The sequence below is a fragment of the Mauremys mutica genome, chromosome 4, assembly GCF_020497125.1.
Source record: "Mauremys mutica isolate MM-2020 ecotype Southern chromosome 4, ASM2049712v1, whole genome shotgun sequence".
Lineage (NCBI taxonomy): Eukaryota > Metazoa > Chordata > Testudines > Geoemydidae > Mauremys > Mauremys mutica.
Genome location: NC_059075.1, coordinates 44,677,771 through 44,694,058, shown reverse-complemented (window position 1 = coordinate 44,694,058; position 16,288 = coordinate 44,677,771). Strand labels below are relative to the sequence as shown.

General features: G+C 44.2%; 1 protein-coding gene across 3 annotated transcripts in view; it reads left to right on the top strand.

The window, feature by feature from the left end:
* TTC6 (tetratricopeptide repeat domain 6) overlaps positions 1 to 16,288 on the top strand; it is a 154,218-nt gene that overhangs the window by 89,892 nt on the left and 48,038 nt on the right. For all 3 annotated transcript variants that reach the window (XM_045015740.1, XM_045015739.1, XR_006579141.1), the window contains exons 14-18: positions 2,314 to 2,489; positions 4,051 to 4,187; positions 11,599 to 11,768; positions 13,062 to 13,182; positions 15,956 to 16,106. In XM_045015740.1, coding sequence (XP_044871675.1) covers positions 2,314 to 2,489; positions 4,051 to 4,187; positions 11,599 to 11,768; positions 13,062 to 13,182; positions 15,956 to 16,106 — 755 coding nt within the window. The remainder of the gene's footprint in view (positions 1 to 2,313; positions 2,490 to 4,050; positions 4,188 to 11,598; positions 11,769 to 13,061; positions 13,183 to 15,955; positions 16,107 to 16,288) is intronic.

The following is a 16,288-nucleotide window of genomic DNA, read 5'->3' as shown; positions in this document are numbered from 1 at the left end:
TTGTGGAGCACACAGCAAGCTGCAATAACAATGGGGATATTGGTTTCGCTGAGATCTGAGCGAGTCAGTAAACTTCTCCATCTCCCCTTGAGATGCCCGAAAGCACACTCCACCACCATTCTGCACTTGCTCAGCCGGTAGTTGAAGAGTTCTTTGTCACTGTCCAGGGCGCCTGTATAGGGCTTCATGAGCTATGGCATTAGTGGATAGGCTGGGTCCCCGAGGATCACTATAGGCATCTCCACATCCCCAACAGTTATTTTGTGGTCCGGGAAGAAAATACCTTCCTGCAGGCGTCTAAACAGACCAGAGTTCCTGAAAACACGCAAGTCATGAACCTTGCCCGGCCATCCGACGTTGATGTTGGTAAAACGTCCCCTATGGTCCACCAGTGCTTGCAGCACCATTGAAAAGTAGCCCTTTCGGTTAATATACTGGCTGGCCTGGTGGTCCAGTCCCAGGATAGGGATGTGAGTTCCATCTGTAGCCCCACCGCAGTTTGGGAATCCCATCGCGGCGAAGCCATCTATGATGACCTGAACGTTTCCCAGGGTCACTACCTTTGAGAGCAGTAGCTCAACGATTGCGTTGGCTACTTGCATCACAGCAGCCCCCACGGTAGATTTGCACACGCCAAAGTGGTTCGCTACTGACCGGTAGCTGTCTGGCGTTGCAAGTTTCCAGAGGGCTATGGCCACTAGCTTCTGCACAGTTAGGGCTGCTCGCATCCGGGTGTCCTTGCGCTTCAGGGCAGGGGACAGCAACTCACACAGTTCAAGGAAAGTTCCCTTACGCATCCTAAAGTTTCGCAGCCACTGTGATTCATCCCAGACCTGCAGCACTATGTGGTCCCACCAGTCCGTGCTTGTTTCCCGGGCCCAGAATTGCCGTTCCACAGCATGAACATGACCCATTGCCACCATGATCTCCACGGCGCGGGGTACCATGCTGTGTGAGAGGTCTGTGCCACTCTCTGACTTCATGTCCTTACCGCGCTGCCGTAGCCTCCTCGCCTGATTTCGCAGCATCTGACTGTGAAAAAGGTGGACGATAAGGTGCGAGGAGTTGACAACGGCCATAACTGCAGCGATGATCGCAGCGGGCTCCATGCTCGCAGTGCTGTGACGTCCGCGCTGTCACTCACCAGAAAAGTGCGTGAACTGTTTGCCCACCGGCGGGAGTGACGGTTGAATGACGACAGTTACCCAAAACCACCCTCGACACATTTTTTCCCCCAGCAGGCATTGGGGGCTCTACCCAGAATTCCAGTGGGCAGCGGGGACTGCGGGAACTGTGGGATAGCTGCCCACAGTGCACCGCTTCCAATGTCGACGCTTGCCCCGTTAGTGTGGACTCACAAAGTCGAATTACTGTCCTTAGTGTGGATACACACGTTCGACTTTGTAATATCGGTTCCACAAATTCGATTTAAGTAGAATTGAACTACTTTGGTAGTGTAGACATACCCTAAGGGATTGCATACAATAAAACCTGCATGAAAAGAATGTTACTTAGGGTGCACTTGAAAGTTAAAAAATAACAAATTTACGGTAGTCCATGCACCCTTAATTTTGTCCCTTTGTATGTTATGGTTAAAATGTAATTTTCGTTATTAACTCCCTTTTTAACAGCTCTAAACAGACAAATTAATTTTAGGTTGCAGTTTTCCATGCTTGAACTTTGCCTGAAGCCAATTGTTTTTGCAAAGTTCCAGCAATATCTGTTCAATGTTTTGAGGTGTGTGTATGTGTGTAAACACTCTGCCATAAGTTTTAATCAGGAATTTTACAAAAACATAACTAACTTGTGACTGATATTATTTTGCTCAAACTTGGTTTGTTATGAGTAATACATTCTAAGGAGAGATAAGGAAACATGCCATGTTTGAAATAAATTGGTGTAGTAATTTTGAAGTTGCTGGAAGTTTTTTGTGCATGCATAGGTTTTTTTATTTGATCTTTTTGCTCAATCTACAGATTAGAATGTTGTCAAGAAACATTCAAAATAGGCCTGTTAGGTTATTTTACTCAGACTAAAATGGCTTTGAATATTTGGATCACTTTGAAGTGCTTTACGTTAATCTGAGTTTGTAAAGACTGAGAAATCTTACACAAGCTATCTGTCAGGAGGACTATGGAGTTAGAGGACTGAGCACAGATCTGAAGTTCCAGTACTTTTGCAGTGTATCACCCAGAGTGAAAAAGAATTGGTCATGCTTTACTTTCATGCTTGTATTATTTTTCTGCAGATGGCAGGTGAATTGTCAATATTTTGTGCTGCTAAATGTTGTATTTTATATTTTATTGGTTCTAGATGCATATCTGTCAAAGGCTGAAATTTACAGAAATCAAGGCAATAATGGATTGGCAATCATAAATTGCTCTTTAGCAGTGAAATGCAACCCTACAGATGATGACATTTATTTCAGGAGAGCTGAGTTGTTGGAAGAGGAAGAGGAATTATTATTGGCAATGGACGATTATGCCAAAGTAGGTTTTCCTTTTTCTAGTGTAACATTATTATAGTAACATCACTGAATTACAGTAACTCCTCACTTAACGTTGTAGTTATGTTCCTGAAAAATGCGACTTTAAGCGAAACGATGTTAAGCGAATCCAATTTCCTCATAAGAATTAATGTAAATGGGGGGAGGGGGTTAGGTTCCAGGGAAATTTTTTTGACCAGACAAAAGACTATATTATATACACACACAGTATAAGTTTTAAACAAACAATTTAATACTGGTACACAGTGATGATGATTGTGAAGCTTGGTTGAGGTGGTGAAGTCAGAGGGGGGGATATTTCCCAGGGAATGTCTTACTGCTGAATGATGAACTAGCAATTGGCTGAGCCCTCAAGGGAAAACCCATTGTTGTTAACGTAGCCTCACACTCTACAAGGCAGCACAAATGGAGGGAGGGGAGACAGCATGGCAGACAGAGACACACACCATGTGAGAAAGAGATGCGCATTGCCCCTTTAAGTACGCTGACCCCACTCTAAGTACACTGCCTTTTTAAGTAGATCAGGAAATTGAGACAGCAGCTGCTGCCTCCATCCTGAGCCCTGTCGTGTTCCCCCCTCCATGGAGAGGGACAGCTCAGTGGTTTGAGCATTGGCCTGCTAAACCCAGGGTTGTGAGTTCAATCCTTGAGGGGGCCATTTAGAGAACTGGGGTAAAAATCTGTCTGGGGATTGGCCCTGCCTTGAGCAGGGGGTTGGACTAGATGACCTTCTGAGGTCCCTTCCAACCTTGATATTCTATGATTCTATGAGATGGGCTCAGTGGGGTGCAGGGGGGAGGGGGAAACCCTGACATTAGCCCCCCACCTTCCCCCTCCCTGCACAGCAAGCAGGAGGCTCCCGGAGGGCAGGAGCAGCACATGGCAGTGGGGAGAAGGACAGCTGAACTGCCCGGCAATTGATAGCCTGCTGGGCTGCTGCCACACAGGAAACTTAGGGGAGTGGGGAGCTGATAGGGGGCCTGCCAGTCCACCGCCCCACCAGCTATCTCCAACCGGCTGCTGTTCCTGCAAGTTTTGGACAAAGCAGGCAGTTGCCAAATGACGTTATAAGGGAGCATTGCGCAACATTAAACGAGTATGTTCTCTAATTGATCAGCAACGTAACAATGAAACAACGTTAACCAGGATGACTTTAAGTGAGGAGTTAGTGTACAAATATTTGGATTTATCTGGCACATAGCTTTCAGAAACTTATATCCTTTTAATCAAACAAATCTTCCGTGTGATGGAGTTAGTACATATTTTCTGTAATTTATCCTGGACAGTGATTCATAGCTAAATTAAGAGTCAGTTTATAAGCTTGTCTAATTGGTTATGTGTTCCAGTTTTACAATTGAAGGGAAAAGAATGGCAACGGAAATTAAAGGACAAGGAAAATGTTTAAAATAATGGAAGATAGTTTATACTTTAAAAAAAAAAAGTATATATTATTTGGTACCTTTTCATTTCAGATTTTTAATTTATAGGAAAATAAGTATAACTATTATGCAAATATTATGTTCTTCTTAAATTTTTCAATGTAGTGTTTTCAATATAATCCAAAAAGAACAGATGCACTTATGAAACATGGAATACATTTCTTTGAGAAATCAATTTGGACTATAGCTCTTCAGGATTTTACAGCTGTGATTAAGGAAGATCCCAGCAATGTTCAAGCAAGGTAAAATATATATTCTGCAATTATTATTCGGTTATTAAAATAGCATTAAAAATAATATGGTAGCATCTCATCTGCAAACACAAATTAAACTACCATATCAATGCAGGTGACTCACAGATCTCTCTGTCTACTCCAGACCTGTCTCTGTCTATCCAAACTAAAATCTCAGCCTGTCTCACTGACATCTCCTTGTGGATGTCTAGCCATCAGCTTAGGCCTGGTCTACACTACGAGTTTATGTCAAATTTAGCAGCGTTAAATCGAATTAACCATGCACCCGTCCACACAACAAAGCCATTTACTTTGATATAAAGGACTCTTAAAATCGATTTCTATACTCCTCCCCGACGTGGGGATTAGCGCTGAAATCAATATCGCCGGTTTGACGGTATTGGCCTCCGGGAGCTATCCTACAGTGCACCATTGAGACCGCTCTGGACAGCATTTTCAACTCAGATGCACTGGCCAGGTGTACAGGAAAAGCCCCGCAAACTTTTGAATCTCATTTCCTGTTTGGCCAGTCAAGCTCATCAGCACAGGTGACCATGCAGAGCTCATCAGTACAGGTAACCATGCAGTCAGAAAATTGAAAAAGAGCTCCAGCATGGACCATACGGGAGGTACTGGATCTGATCGCTGTATGGGGAGACAATTCCATGCTATCAGAACTACATTCCAAAAGACGAAATGCCAATACATTTGAAAAAATCTCCAAGGGCATGATGGAGAGAGGCCACAACAGGGACTCAACACAGTGCCGCGTGAAAGTTAAGGAACTCAGACAAGCGTACCAGAAAACCAAAGAATCAAACGGATGCTCTGGGGCAGAGCTGCAGACATGCTGCTTCTACGCTGAGCTGCATGCAATTCTAGGGGGGGCCGTCACCACTACCCCACCCCTGACCGAGGATTCCAAGGAGGTGGTACTCTCAGCCATGCCTGAGAATTTTGCAGACGAGGAAGATGATGATGATGAGGAGGATGAGCTTGAGGAGAGCACACAGCACACCGTTCTCCCCAACAGCCAGGATCTTTTTCTCACCATGACTGAAATACCCTCCCAACCCTCCCAAAGTGGTATCCCGGACCATGAAGCCGTAGAAGGGACCTCTGGTGAGTGTACCTTTGTATAATATAATACATGGTTTAAAAGCAAGCGTTTTTTAATTATTAATTTCCCTGAGGACTTGGGATGCATTCACGGCCAGTACAGCTACTGGAAAAGTCTGTTAACGTGTCTGGGGATGGAGCAGAAATCCTCTAGGGACATCTCCATGAAGCTCTCCTGGAGGTACTCTATAAGCTTTTGCAGAAGGTTTCTGGGGAGAGCAGCCTTATTCCATCCTCCATGGTAGGACACTTTACCACGCCATGCCAGTAGCAAGTCATCTGGTATCATTGCATGACAAAGCCTGGAAGCGTATGGTCCAGGTGTTTGCTGGCAGTCAAGCAACATCCGTTCTTTATCTCTCTATGTTATCCTGAGGAGAGTGATATCGTTCATGGTAACCTGGTTGAAATACAGGAATTTAATTAAGGGGACATTCAGAGGTGGCCATTCCTACTGGGCTGTTTGCCTGTGGCTGAAAAGAAATCCTCCCCATAGTTAACCTGGTGGTGGTGGTGGTGGGGGGGGCATTAGTGCTGAGCTGTTTGCGTTTGGCTATCAGGGATCTTCCCTGATACCAGCCATGCGGTGAGGGGAGGGGTAAAGCGATCATCCCAGAGAATTGGATGGTGTGTGTGGGGGGGTTAGTTTGGTTTCTGCTGCTGTACATTAACACGAAAACCGCAGCACTCAATGGGCTTTGCTTGGTATGTGGAAAGGAGGGCGCTGCTTTTATGAAGGTTGCAGAAGCCGAAAGACTATGGCTTACTATGGCCGCCTGCAAGCCAAATTCTGTTTCCTGGCCCTGCGTCTGTGATCTTGAACACCAAAGCCGCAGGCACTCAATATAAGATGCAAAATGCGACCTTGTACTGAAATCACATGTGCTATGTAATGTGAATAGTGTTGTTCACCGTGAGAGAGTATTCCCATTGTTCTGTAAAATGTATCTTTTTAAATACTTCTCTCCCTTTTTTCCCTCCTGCAGCTGCAAATTTTTCAAGCCTCCCTCCTCCGTCCCGAAGGCTATCTCAGATAAGGCAGTGAAAAAAACGCACGCACGATGAAATGTTCACTGAGATCATGCAGTCGACCCGCAATGAAAGAGCTCATCTGAATGTGTGGAAGGACACAGTATCACAGTACAGGAAAGCGGCCAATGAACGTGAGGACAGGAGGGACGATCGAGATGAGAGGTGGCGGCAGGAAGATCAGAGGAGGCAGGATGCAACGCTGGGGCTACTGCAGGATCAAACAGACATGCTCCAGCGTCTGGTGGACCTTCAGAAACGGCAGCAGGATCAAAGAGTGCTGCTGCAGCCCCTGTTTAACTGCCCTCCCCAAGTTCCATAGTCTCCTAACCCAGACGCCCAAGAACGCGGGGTGTGGGGAGGCTCTGTGCACCCTGCCACTCCACCCCAGTGGACAGCCCAAGCAACAGAAGGCTGTCATTCAACAAGTTTTGAAGTGGCATTTTCCTTCCCTTTTCCCCTCCTCCCACACCCCACCCAGGCTACCTTGTCAGTTATCTCCCTATTTTTATAATCAATTAATAAAGAATGCATGGTTTTTAAATGATAGTGACTTTATTTCCTTTGCAAGCAAGCTGTGATCAAAGGGGAGAAGGTGGGTGGCTTACAGGGAATGAGTCAACCAAGGAGGCGGGTTTTCATCAAGGAGAAACAAACAGAACTGTCACACCGTAGCCTGGCCAGTCATGAAACGGGTTTTCAAAGCTTCTCTGATGCGCAGCGCTTCCTGGTGTGCTCTTCTAATTGCCCTGGTGTCTGGCTGCGTGTAATCAGTGGCCAGGCAATTTGCCTCAACCTCCCACCCCGCCATAAATGTCTCCCCCTTACTCTCACAGAAATTGTGGAGCACACTGCAAGCAGCAATAACAATGGGAATATTGGTTTCGCTGAGGTCTGAGCGAGTCAGTAAAGTGCTCCAGCGACCCTTTAAACGTCCAAATGCACATTCTACCACCATTCTGCACTTGCTCAGCGTATAGTTGAACAGTTCCTGACTACTGTCCAGGCTGCCTGTGTATGGCTTCATGAGCCATGGCATTAAGGGGTAGGCTGGGTCCCCAAGGATAACTATAGGCATGTCAACATCTCCAACAGTTATCTTCTGGTCTGGGAAGTAAATCCCTTGCTGCAGCCATTTAAACAGACTAGTGTTCCTGAAGACGCGAGCGTCATGAACTCTTCCTGGCCATCCCATGTTGATGTTGGTGAAACGTCCCCTGTGATCAACCAGTGCTTGCAGCACCATTGAAAAGTACCTCTTGCGGTTTATGTACTGGCTGGTCTGGTGCCAAGATAGGGATAAGGGTTCCGTCTATTGCCCCACCACAGTTAGGGAATCTCATTGCAGCAAAGCCATCTAATATGACCTGCACATTTTCCAGAGTCACTACCTTTGGTAGAAGCAGCTCAGTGATTGCTTTGGCTACTTGGATCACAGCAGCTCCCACAGTAGATTTGCCCACTCCAAATTGAATCCCGACTGACCGGTAGCTGTCTGGCATTGCAAGCTTCCACAGGGCTATCGCCATTTGCTTCTCAACTGTGAGGGCTGCTCTCATCTTGGTATTCTTGTGCTTCATGGCAGGGGAAAGCAAGTCACAAAGTTCCATGAAAGTGCCCTTATGCATGTGAAAGTTTTGCAGCCACTGGGAATCATCCCAGACCTGCAACACTATGCGGTCCCTCCAGTATGTGCTTGTTTCCCGGGCCCAGAATCGGCGTTCCACAGCATGAACCTGTCCCATTAACACCATGATCTCCAAAGCGCTGGGACCTGCGCTTTGAGAGAAGTCTGTGTCCATGTCCTCATCACTCTCATCACCGTGCTGCTGTCGCCTTCTCCTCGCCTTGTTTTTCAGGTTCTGGTTCTGCATAAACTGCATGATAATGTGCGAGGTGTTTACAATGTTCATGACTGCTGCGTTGAGATGAGTGGGCTCCATGCTTGCCGTGGTATGGCATCTGCACTGAAAAAGCGCAAAACGATTGTCTGCCATTGCTCTGATGGAGGGGCGACTGACGACATGGCTTACAGGGAATTAAAATCAACAAAGGGGGTGGCTTTGCATCAAAGATAAACACAAACAACTGTCACACAGAATGGCCCCCTCACGGATTGAACTCAAAACCCTGGGTTTAGCAGATAGTTGATTTCGCAGAGGGAGGGGGGAGCAAATGAATACAAAACAAATCTGGTCTAATTCTTGTTTTGATCCACTCCATCTCTCTTATACATCTTAGGCTGGCAGCAGACGCGACTGCTATCCATCGTTATCTCCTGGGTGCTCGGCAGAAGATGCTGCATTACAACTGCTAGCCATCGTCATCTCCTGGGTGCTCGGCAGAAGATGCTGCATTACAACTGCTAGCCATCTTCATCTCCTGGGTGCTCGGCAGAAGATGGGAATGACCTGGCTGAGTGACTCCCATGTCTGCCCAGCTGCCCTGACCGACCTCACCGAGTTTGGCTAAAAAAGCACCCAGGAGTATAATGACGATGGCTACCAGGCGTAATGCATCGTCTGCTGCCAAAAGGCAATGAGCTGCTGCGGTGTAGCAATGCAGTCCCATGTCTGCCAGCACCCAGGAGACATATGGTGACGGTCAGCTGAGCAGGCTCCATGCTTGCCGTGGTATGGCGTCTGCATAAGTAACCCAGGAAAAAAGGCGTGAAATGGTTGTCTGCCGTTGCTTTCACGGAGGGAGGGAGGGAGAGGGGGGGCCTGACGACATGTACCCAGAACCACCCACGACAATGTTTTTTGCCCCATAAGGCATTGGGATCTCAACCCAGAATTCCAATGGGTGGGGGAGACAGCGGGAACTATGGGATAGAATACTCCTGGGAAAATCATTTCCCAAGCCCATCACTTTATTATGTCCCCTCTCTTTGAATTCATTCACTACCTCCCTCTTCTTTATTGTTTCAAACAGAAGCTTCTTGTCTTCACTGTCAAGACCTTTAGTGAGCTATCCCCACCCTACCTGTCATCATTCATTCAGTATCTAAATGTCTACTCCCACCTCTGATCGACCATTGAAGTTAGGCTCTATTTCCCACTTGTTAAATTTGCAAATAAGCACATTTGTGCTTTTGCCCATGCTGCCTCTCATGCCTGAAACAAGCTCACTGTAAACATCCACAAAAAAACTCATGATCCTCCTTCAACACCCTCCTTAACTCTCTCCTTTGCTGTGAGACCTATGAAAACATAGACAATGGTTTGACTGCTGGTGTGCTGAGACCATAGCCTACCATGCTGACCATATTGTCTCATTGTTTCCTTGTACTCCATCATCTATCTGTATCCATCTGTTGTCTTTTATCTTAGACAGCAAACTCAATGGGGCAGGGACTGTTTTTTTGTTTCATGTTTGTACAGTGCTTTCCACCGTGGGGTCCTGGTCTATGACTGTGGCTCCTAGGTCTTACAGTAATACAAATAATAATATAGGATTGACAAATATGCATTAAATAATAAAAATAATTTAGTTTCCAAAGAGATTTTTCATAGAAGTTGAAAAGTAAGTCTTCTAGGCTAAGATGTTCCTTAGGGAGTGTGTCCATTGATTTGATGGACTTTGGATCCCGATTCAGTAAAGCACATAAGCATCTGCTTAAATCCAGTTGAAGAGATTACTACCGAGTCAGCTGGATTTAACCACATGCTAAAGTGCTGAATAGGGATGGATTTAAGCACTTGGTTAAAGTTAAGGATGTACTTTCAGTTTAGTTGGGTACCTAATTCCCTTAAGTTACCTTGAAAATTCCAGTGTTAGTGCTTTTGCTGAATTAAGGTTAGTTCTTTAGTATTTCTTTTATGAAGCATCAAAACCTGAATTCAGTTTTTTCTTTGTTTCTAAGTTGTAGTGGTATTTGAGGTTTGAGTTGTGTGGGTTAAGGAATAAGCCCTATGTTTTTGCCAATGTAGAGTTTGCTCTCTCTTTTAAGTACCAATCACACTCTGGAGCGGACTCTCCAAAGTGGATATACGCTGGCAAGAAATATCTAGCAGAGAATTCTCCACCTGCAGAGGGAAGTTCTCCAGTGGTGGAAGGGGCATAGCTGCCTCCTGCACCAGCCACTCCCCATCCCCCAGCATAGGGAACATGGTAGAGCAGAGGTCCCCTACACCCAATATTCCTCTGGCATATGGTCACTGAGAGACCTTATGCCACTGATATAAGTTACAGTTGCTCTTCAGCAACTTGAACTTACTCTGGAGTAAGACTGTGCAGGATCAAGAGCTACAAGATCCTTGTAATCCTCCCCCTGCCCCTGAAGTTCAGAGGCAGATGAGAATTTAGCCCTATGGCTAGTCCCATTGACTTCAGTGGGACAACTCATTGTATGTACATAAAGTTAAACACATGATTAAATCTTTAAAGGAACACAGTCTTAATTTGTGTGTCTTTTTAATAGGTCAGAGTTAATACATATTTTAAGTGACCTTTTTGAATAGAAGTAAAGTACTTTTATTATGTTTTATGGAATGCAGCATAAGTCCCACTGGATGACATAGCAATGGAGAACTTCCCAGAAAGAATCTTAACTGCAGGGCTTTCCAGTCAACTCTGTTTCATCTGAGCCTGCAATTTGCTTAAGTATGTTGCTAGTTAACTGAAATTAAGGTAGTAATATTGTGAAATTAAGAGGCATCGATGGGTACCAATTCTGTAAACTGCATTACCTGAAGGAAATATCGAATGACTATAAATGTTTATAGGCAGTTTTTGTGGTAGTAAGCAGAGCTCCATTTCTTTTCTTTCAAATTAGTGTGAACTGAGTAAGTCTGTATGAGTCTGATCCTGCAAATTGCTCTGCACAAGTGTTCAGCTGCACTCACACAGAGCCCCATTCGAGTCTGTGAAGCTCCATGCAGGTGCAAGGATCCATTATGCAGAGCCCCATCGACTTCAGTGGGGCTTTGTGCTGGTGCAGTAGTCTGCCCATATGAATCCATAGGCAGGATTTGAACCTTTCAGAGTTGTTTTGTCACTGCTGATTTAAACAAGAAAGAAAGAAAATACTTCTGACAAAAGAAATAAAACTCTTACTACCACTAAAACTACCATTAACACTTATTCTATCCTTTGACTTTTTTTTCAGATAATTACTTTAAGACTATGCAGCAAAGAAGCAAATTAAGTACTACTAATGCTAAGATGATCCAAATATTCATATTGTAGATAGCTTCATATGGCTTCATTCTATAAGTATAATTTTTGTATGGAAAATTGTAAATTAAAAAAAATATTTTCTCTGTACTAGGATATATCGAGGAAGAACATATGCTAAACGACAGCAGTATAAAAATGCAATGGAAGACTTTTCTGCTGCAGTTCATCTAGACCCTTCTAATTGGTTAGCATTCTATTCCAGAGGTTGCATACTGCGAAAGATTGATCCAAAGACAGCTCTGCAGGACTTCAGTGTTTCTGGTATTATTTCCTAGTGTCAATACTGAAAGGGAGAGAAGTTCTGTACTGGTGCCAGTGCTGTTCAACATATTCATAAATGAGCTGGAAAAATGGGTCAACAGTGAAGTGGCAAAATTTGCAGACGATACAAAATTAGTCAAAATAGTTAAGTCCAAAGCTAACTGCAGAGAGTTACAAAGGCATCTCACAAAACTGGGTGACTGGGCAAGAAAATGGCAGATGAAATTCACTGTTGATAAGTGCAAAGTAACGCATATGGGAAAAATAATCCCAACAAATCATACAAAATGATGGGCTCTAAATTTAGCCATTACCACTCAAGAAAGATCTTGAAGCTATTGTGGATAGTTCTCTGAAAATATCTGCTCAGTGTGAAGTGGCAGTCAAAAAAAGCTAACAGAATGTTAGGAACCATTAGGAAAGGGATAGATAATAAGACAGAAAATATCATACTGCCACTATGTAAATCCATGGTACGCCCACACCTTGAATACTGTGTGCAGCTCTGGTTGCCCCATCTCAAAAAAGATGTTAGAATTGGAAAAAGTACCGAGAAGGGCAACAAAAATCATTAGGGGTATGGAACTGCTTCAGGGATGACTAGAGGAGCGACATTACAGAGATTTATAAAATCTTGAATGGTATGGAGAAAGAGAATAGGGGAGTATTATTTACTCCTTCACATAACACAAGAACTAGGTGTCACAATGAAATTAATAGCAGGAGGTTTAAGACAAGCATAAAGAAGTACATCTTCATACAGTGCACAGTCAACCTGTGGAACTTATTGCCAGGGGTTGTTGTGAAGGCCAAAAGCATAACTGGGTTCAAAAAAGTATTAGAAAAGTTCCTGGAGGATAGGTCAATCAATGGCTGTAAACCAAGATGGTCAGGGATGCTGTATTCATGCTGCACTTTGTGATGACTTTGTCCCTTTTAGTTTGTATTAATTTAGTGTTAGTATTGGATATTGGCTGTTAGCTATTTTCAGTTATTTCCCACTGTTTCCAAATTCCCCCTTTGTTTTATTTTAATCATTTGAGAGTAGAAGTAATAAAGAATTATAATTGTATACTTGTATGTACTTGCTCCATTTTATACATACCATTTTCCATAAACTGGTTTATTTGCATGGTGGTCCCACCAGTTAGTTTATACTTCACATATGATATTAAATATAACACTAAGAAAGCTAGAATAAAAGTAATATGCAGATAAGCTATATAATAAACAACTAAAATTTAGATGTGAATATCGAAAAGTTACAATTAAAATATATTCTTTTTCCCCCAGTGCTCCTCAATGAATCTTTTGAAAATCTCAGTTCTTTCATTCACCGTGGGATCTTATACACAGAACAATGTCAATGGTCACTAGCAATCTGTGACTTTGAAAATACACTGGCTCTGGACAGGTGATTGGACTTTTAATATAGATTGTATACCACTTTGAATTAGCTAAGGGGGAAAACTTATGTACATATCCATCCATCTATGTCTGTCTGTCTAAGTACTGCTATGACCCCCATCAGTGTAGACTTACAAACATTTATGAATTTTTCCTTTATGAAACAGGAAAGCATTATTATCCCTGTGTTAGAGATAGGGAACTGAGCCAACAGAGAGATTGAGTGGGATTTTCAAAAATGTCTAAGTGACTTAAGGGCACCTTTTGAAAATTCCACCCTCATTGACTTGCCAGAGATCACATGAGAATGCTGTGCCACAGCTGGAAATGAAATAGGGTCTCCTGCATCCCAGTGCTGTTCCTTAAGCACAATATTATCCTTCTTCTTATTTGTTGGAAAACTATACGTATTTTCTGCAGCCCACCATCTCCCACAATTCTGGACATCTGAGCTGCTCACCTCTGTCTGCAGCTTCACAGAGAAAGAGCAGTGTTTTGGCTCCACATCCCTCTGCTCCTACTTGCTGTCAGAGTCTCTGGCTCCATGCCAACAGACAGTGGCAGTTTCTGTTGCTCCTGCTCTTACCTTGCAATTTGAGCTGTTTCTGCCCAGCTTTTGGGCAGGGATGACAGCATTCTCCCTCTCCAACATTCCTCCCCCTCCCTAGGTCAGTTAACCCCTGAGGGGTTTAATCCTCTCTGAGCCTCCGATTCAGTGTCTCAGTGCTGACTCCTCTGTCCCTTGCAGGTGTGGCGAGCAGCCAAGAAAGCACAGGGTTAAATCCAAACAGTGCTCTGTTTGTAAGGCAGGCTCCAGGGTGAGTGGTGCCCAGCCTGCACCCAGCCTTCTGTCCCTATCTCTGTTAGGATTCAGGGCTACGAGTCAGACAGGCAGGTAGGGTCCCCAACTCATCAAGGCAGCCATGACTCCATTGCAGGAAAATGGACCAGGAACCCTAGTGCAGAGCAGGAAGAAGCTCTAAAAGCAAGGAGGACCCAGACCACTCAACAAAGGGGATAAGTCCCCAGGGACTCCTGCACAATGAAGAGGGGAGTCTGTGGGTCCACAGATCCCCCAAGTTGTGAAGTGGATCCCAAGCACCCTGAGGAAAGAAGCAGGCCTTCTAATCAGCCCCCCCTCCCTCCCAAGATGACACAGAAGGCTCTGACTGAGGAGTTTCCCCCTCCCTGGGGGTTGGTCACAGTAGGGAGGATTCTGAGACTGACTTCTTGAAGGGGCTCCAGGCATTAAGGAAGGCAAACAGCAAAAGGCCTCATCAGAGCTGCAGCGGGGCTTCTATAATCCCACAGCGCACAAAAAAGGTTAAAAAAAATTAAAAAGGAACAAAACGGAAAGAAAAAGCCCAGAAAGTCAGGAAGTATGAGTCCTCTGTCTCCTCTTCTTCCTCATCCTCAGCCAAGGAAGGTAAGCTGTCTGACTCTGAATTGAAACAGGATGGGGGAAAAATGCAGGAAAGATTCCCCCCCGCCCTAAGAAATCTCAAACTATGTGCAATCAGATTGTTTCCAGGCTTCAAATGCAACCTGAGCAGGCTCCTGTGGGTAAGCCTGAGTACGTTTCTCCCCTCAGGCAGGATACTCCTTCAGAGAATCGATTAGTGATGAATGGAACAAGCCTGATAAGATATTAACAAGAGTCACTTCAGGCTATATAACATTCAGATGGAGACACTGGCCTCTGTGGTGTCATCCCTGTCTCAGTGGGACTTCTTGACGTCAGTAGATCTAGCGGATGCATATCTCCATTAGATCATGTCTCCTCATACTTCTGAGGTTTGCTTATGGTAAGAAATGTACTGAACACTTCCATTCAGCCTGTCCTTGGCTCCCCCGGTTTTTTTTATGAAAGATGTTTGTAGTGATAGTAGCCATACTCAGGTGATAGACCCACCTATACCCTTTCCTGGATGACATTCTGATCAGAGCTCCATTGTAATTAGCAACGCACTGTGTCACATCTTGGATGTTGAATCTCCTCCAGGAGCATGGCTTCATCATCTTTGCCAAGGAAAGCTCCCTGGTTCCATTCACCAGAATAACCCATCTCCTATTACCCCCACCCCCTGTCATGATTTTTCACACTTGCGTCTGGTTACCCTACTTTAAAGTGACCTGACTGGAGGGCCAAGTCACGGGAAGAGGCAGGCCACCACAAAGGTGGAGCAGCCATTGGCAGGAGACGCTCTGTGGGGAGTGAGCTGCTATGCCATGCTCAGCCACAAGGTGGTGCCTGTGGTGAGTCAACCCCTTCACAATACCCTAGGCGGTGCGGTGGCACTTCATGGTCTAGCATCAAAGGCAGCTGATAGAATAACATCAGAATGGAGATGTGGTGGCAAAAAATCAACAACCAAAGAAACTAATGAACCCTCTGTACTAAATTCAGCCTTGAAACCAGACAGACAGGGATCTAGGAGGAAGTCAGGGGAATGCTGATGAAACTGGACTTGCATATCTCAGCCTTCTAATCAACATCCATCAAAAAAGGTACAGTCCGTGTTTTGGAGAAGTCACTAATCATGCATATATTCAGCTACCAGTGTTCAAAGGAATTAAAAAGGGAATTAGTAATGCATTTGATGTGTGTTATGCAAGCAAATAGGTGTAACTCAAAGCCTACCTTTTGACAGCTTACAGATGTGTTTTTATAATACTATAGTAATTAGATGAAACATGTTGTATTGGACATTGATGTATACAACAAAGTGTTTCATATTGTATGACAAAATGAAAAATAAGATAATCTTTATTTTTTTTAGTGGTATTGCCTTGGCTTACATAAATATTGGTTTGATATTACTGTTACATCTGGATCATTACTATGAAGCTATTCAACAGTTCTCTAAAGCCATTGAAGTTGATCCCACAAATGTTAGAGTTTATTTATGTAGAGCTCAAGCATATCGTCAGGTATTTTATACTTTTTGGTCTTAAATATTGTAACACTACTTTTACATTTTATAGTTGCTATGAAAAACATTTTAATAGATACTTATGCCCTGGTCCTTCAAAGACTTACATACATGCTTAACTTTTTGGACAATAAGTACCCATATTGATTTCTATGGGACTATGTGCAATGCATAAAAAGC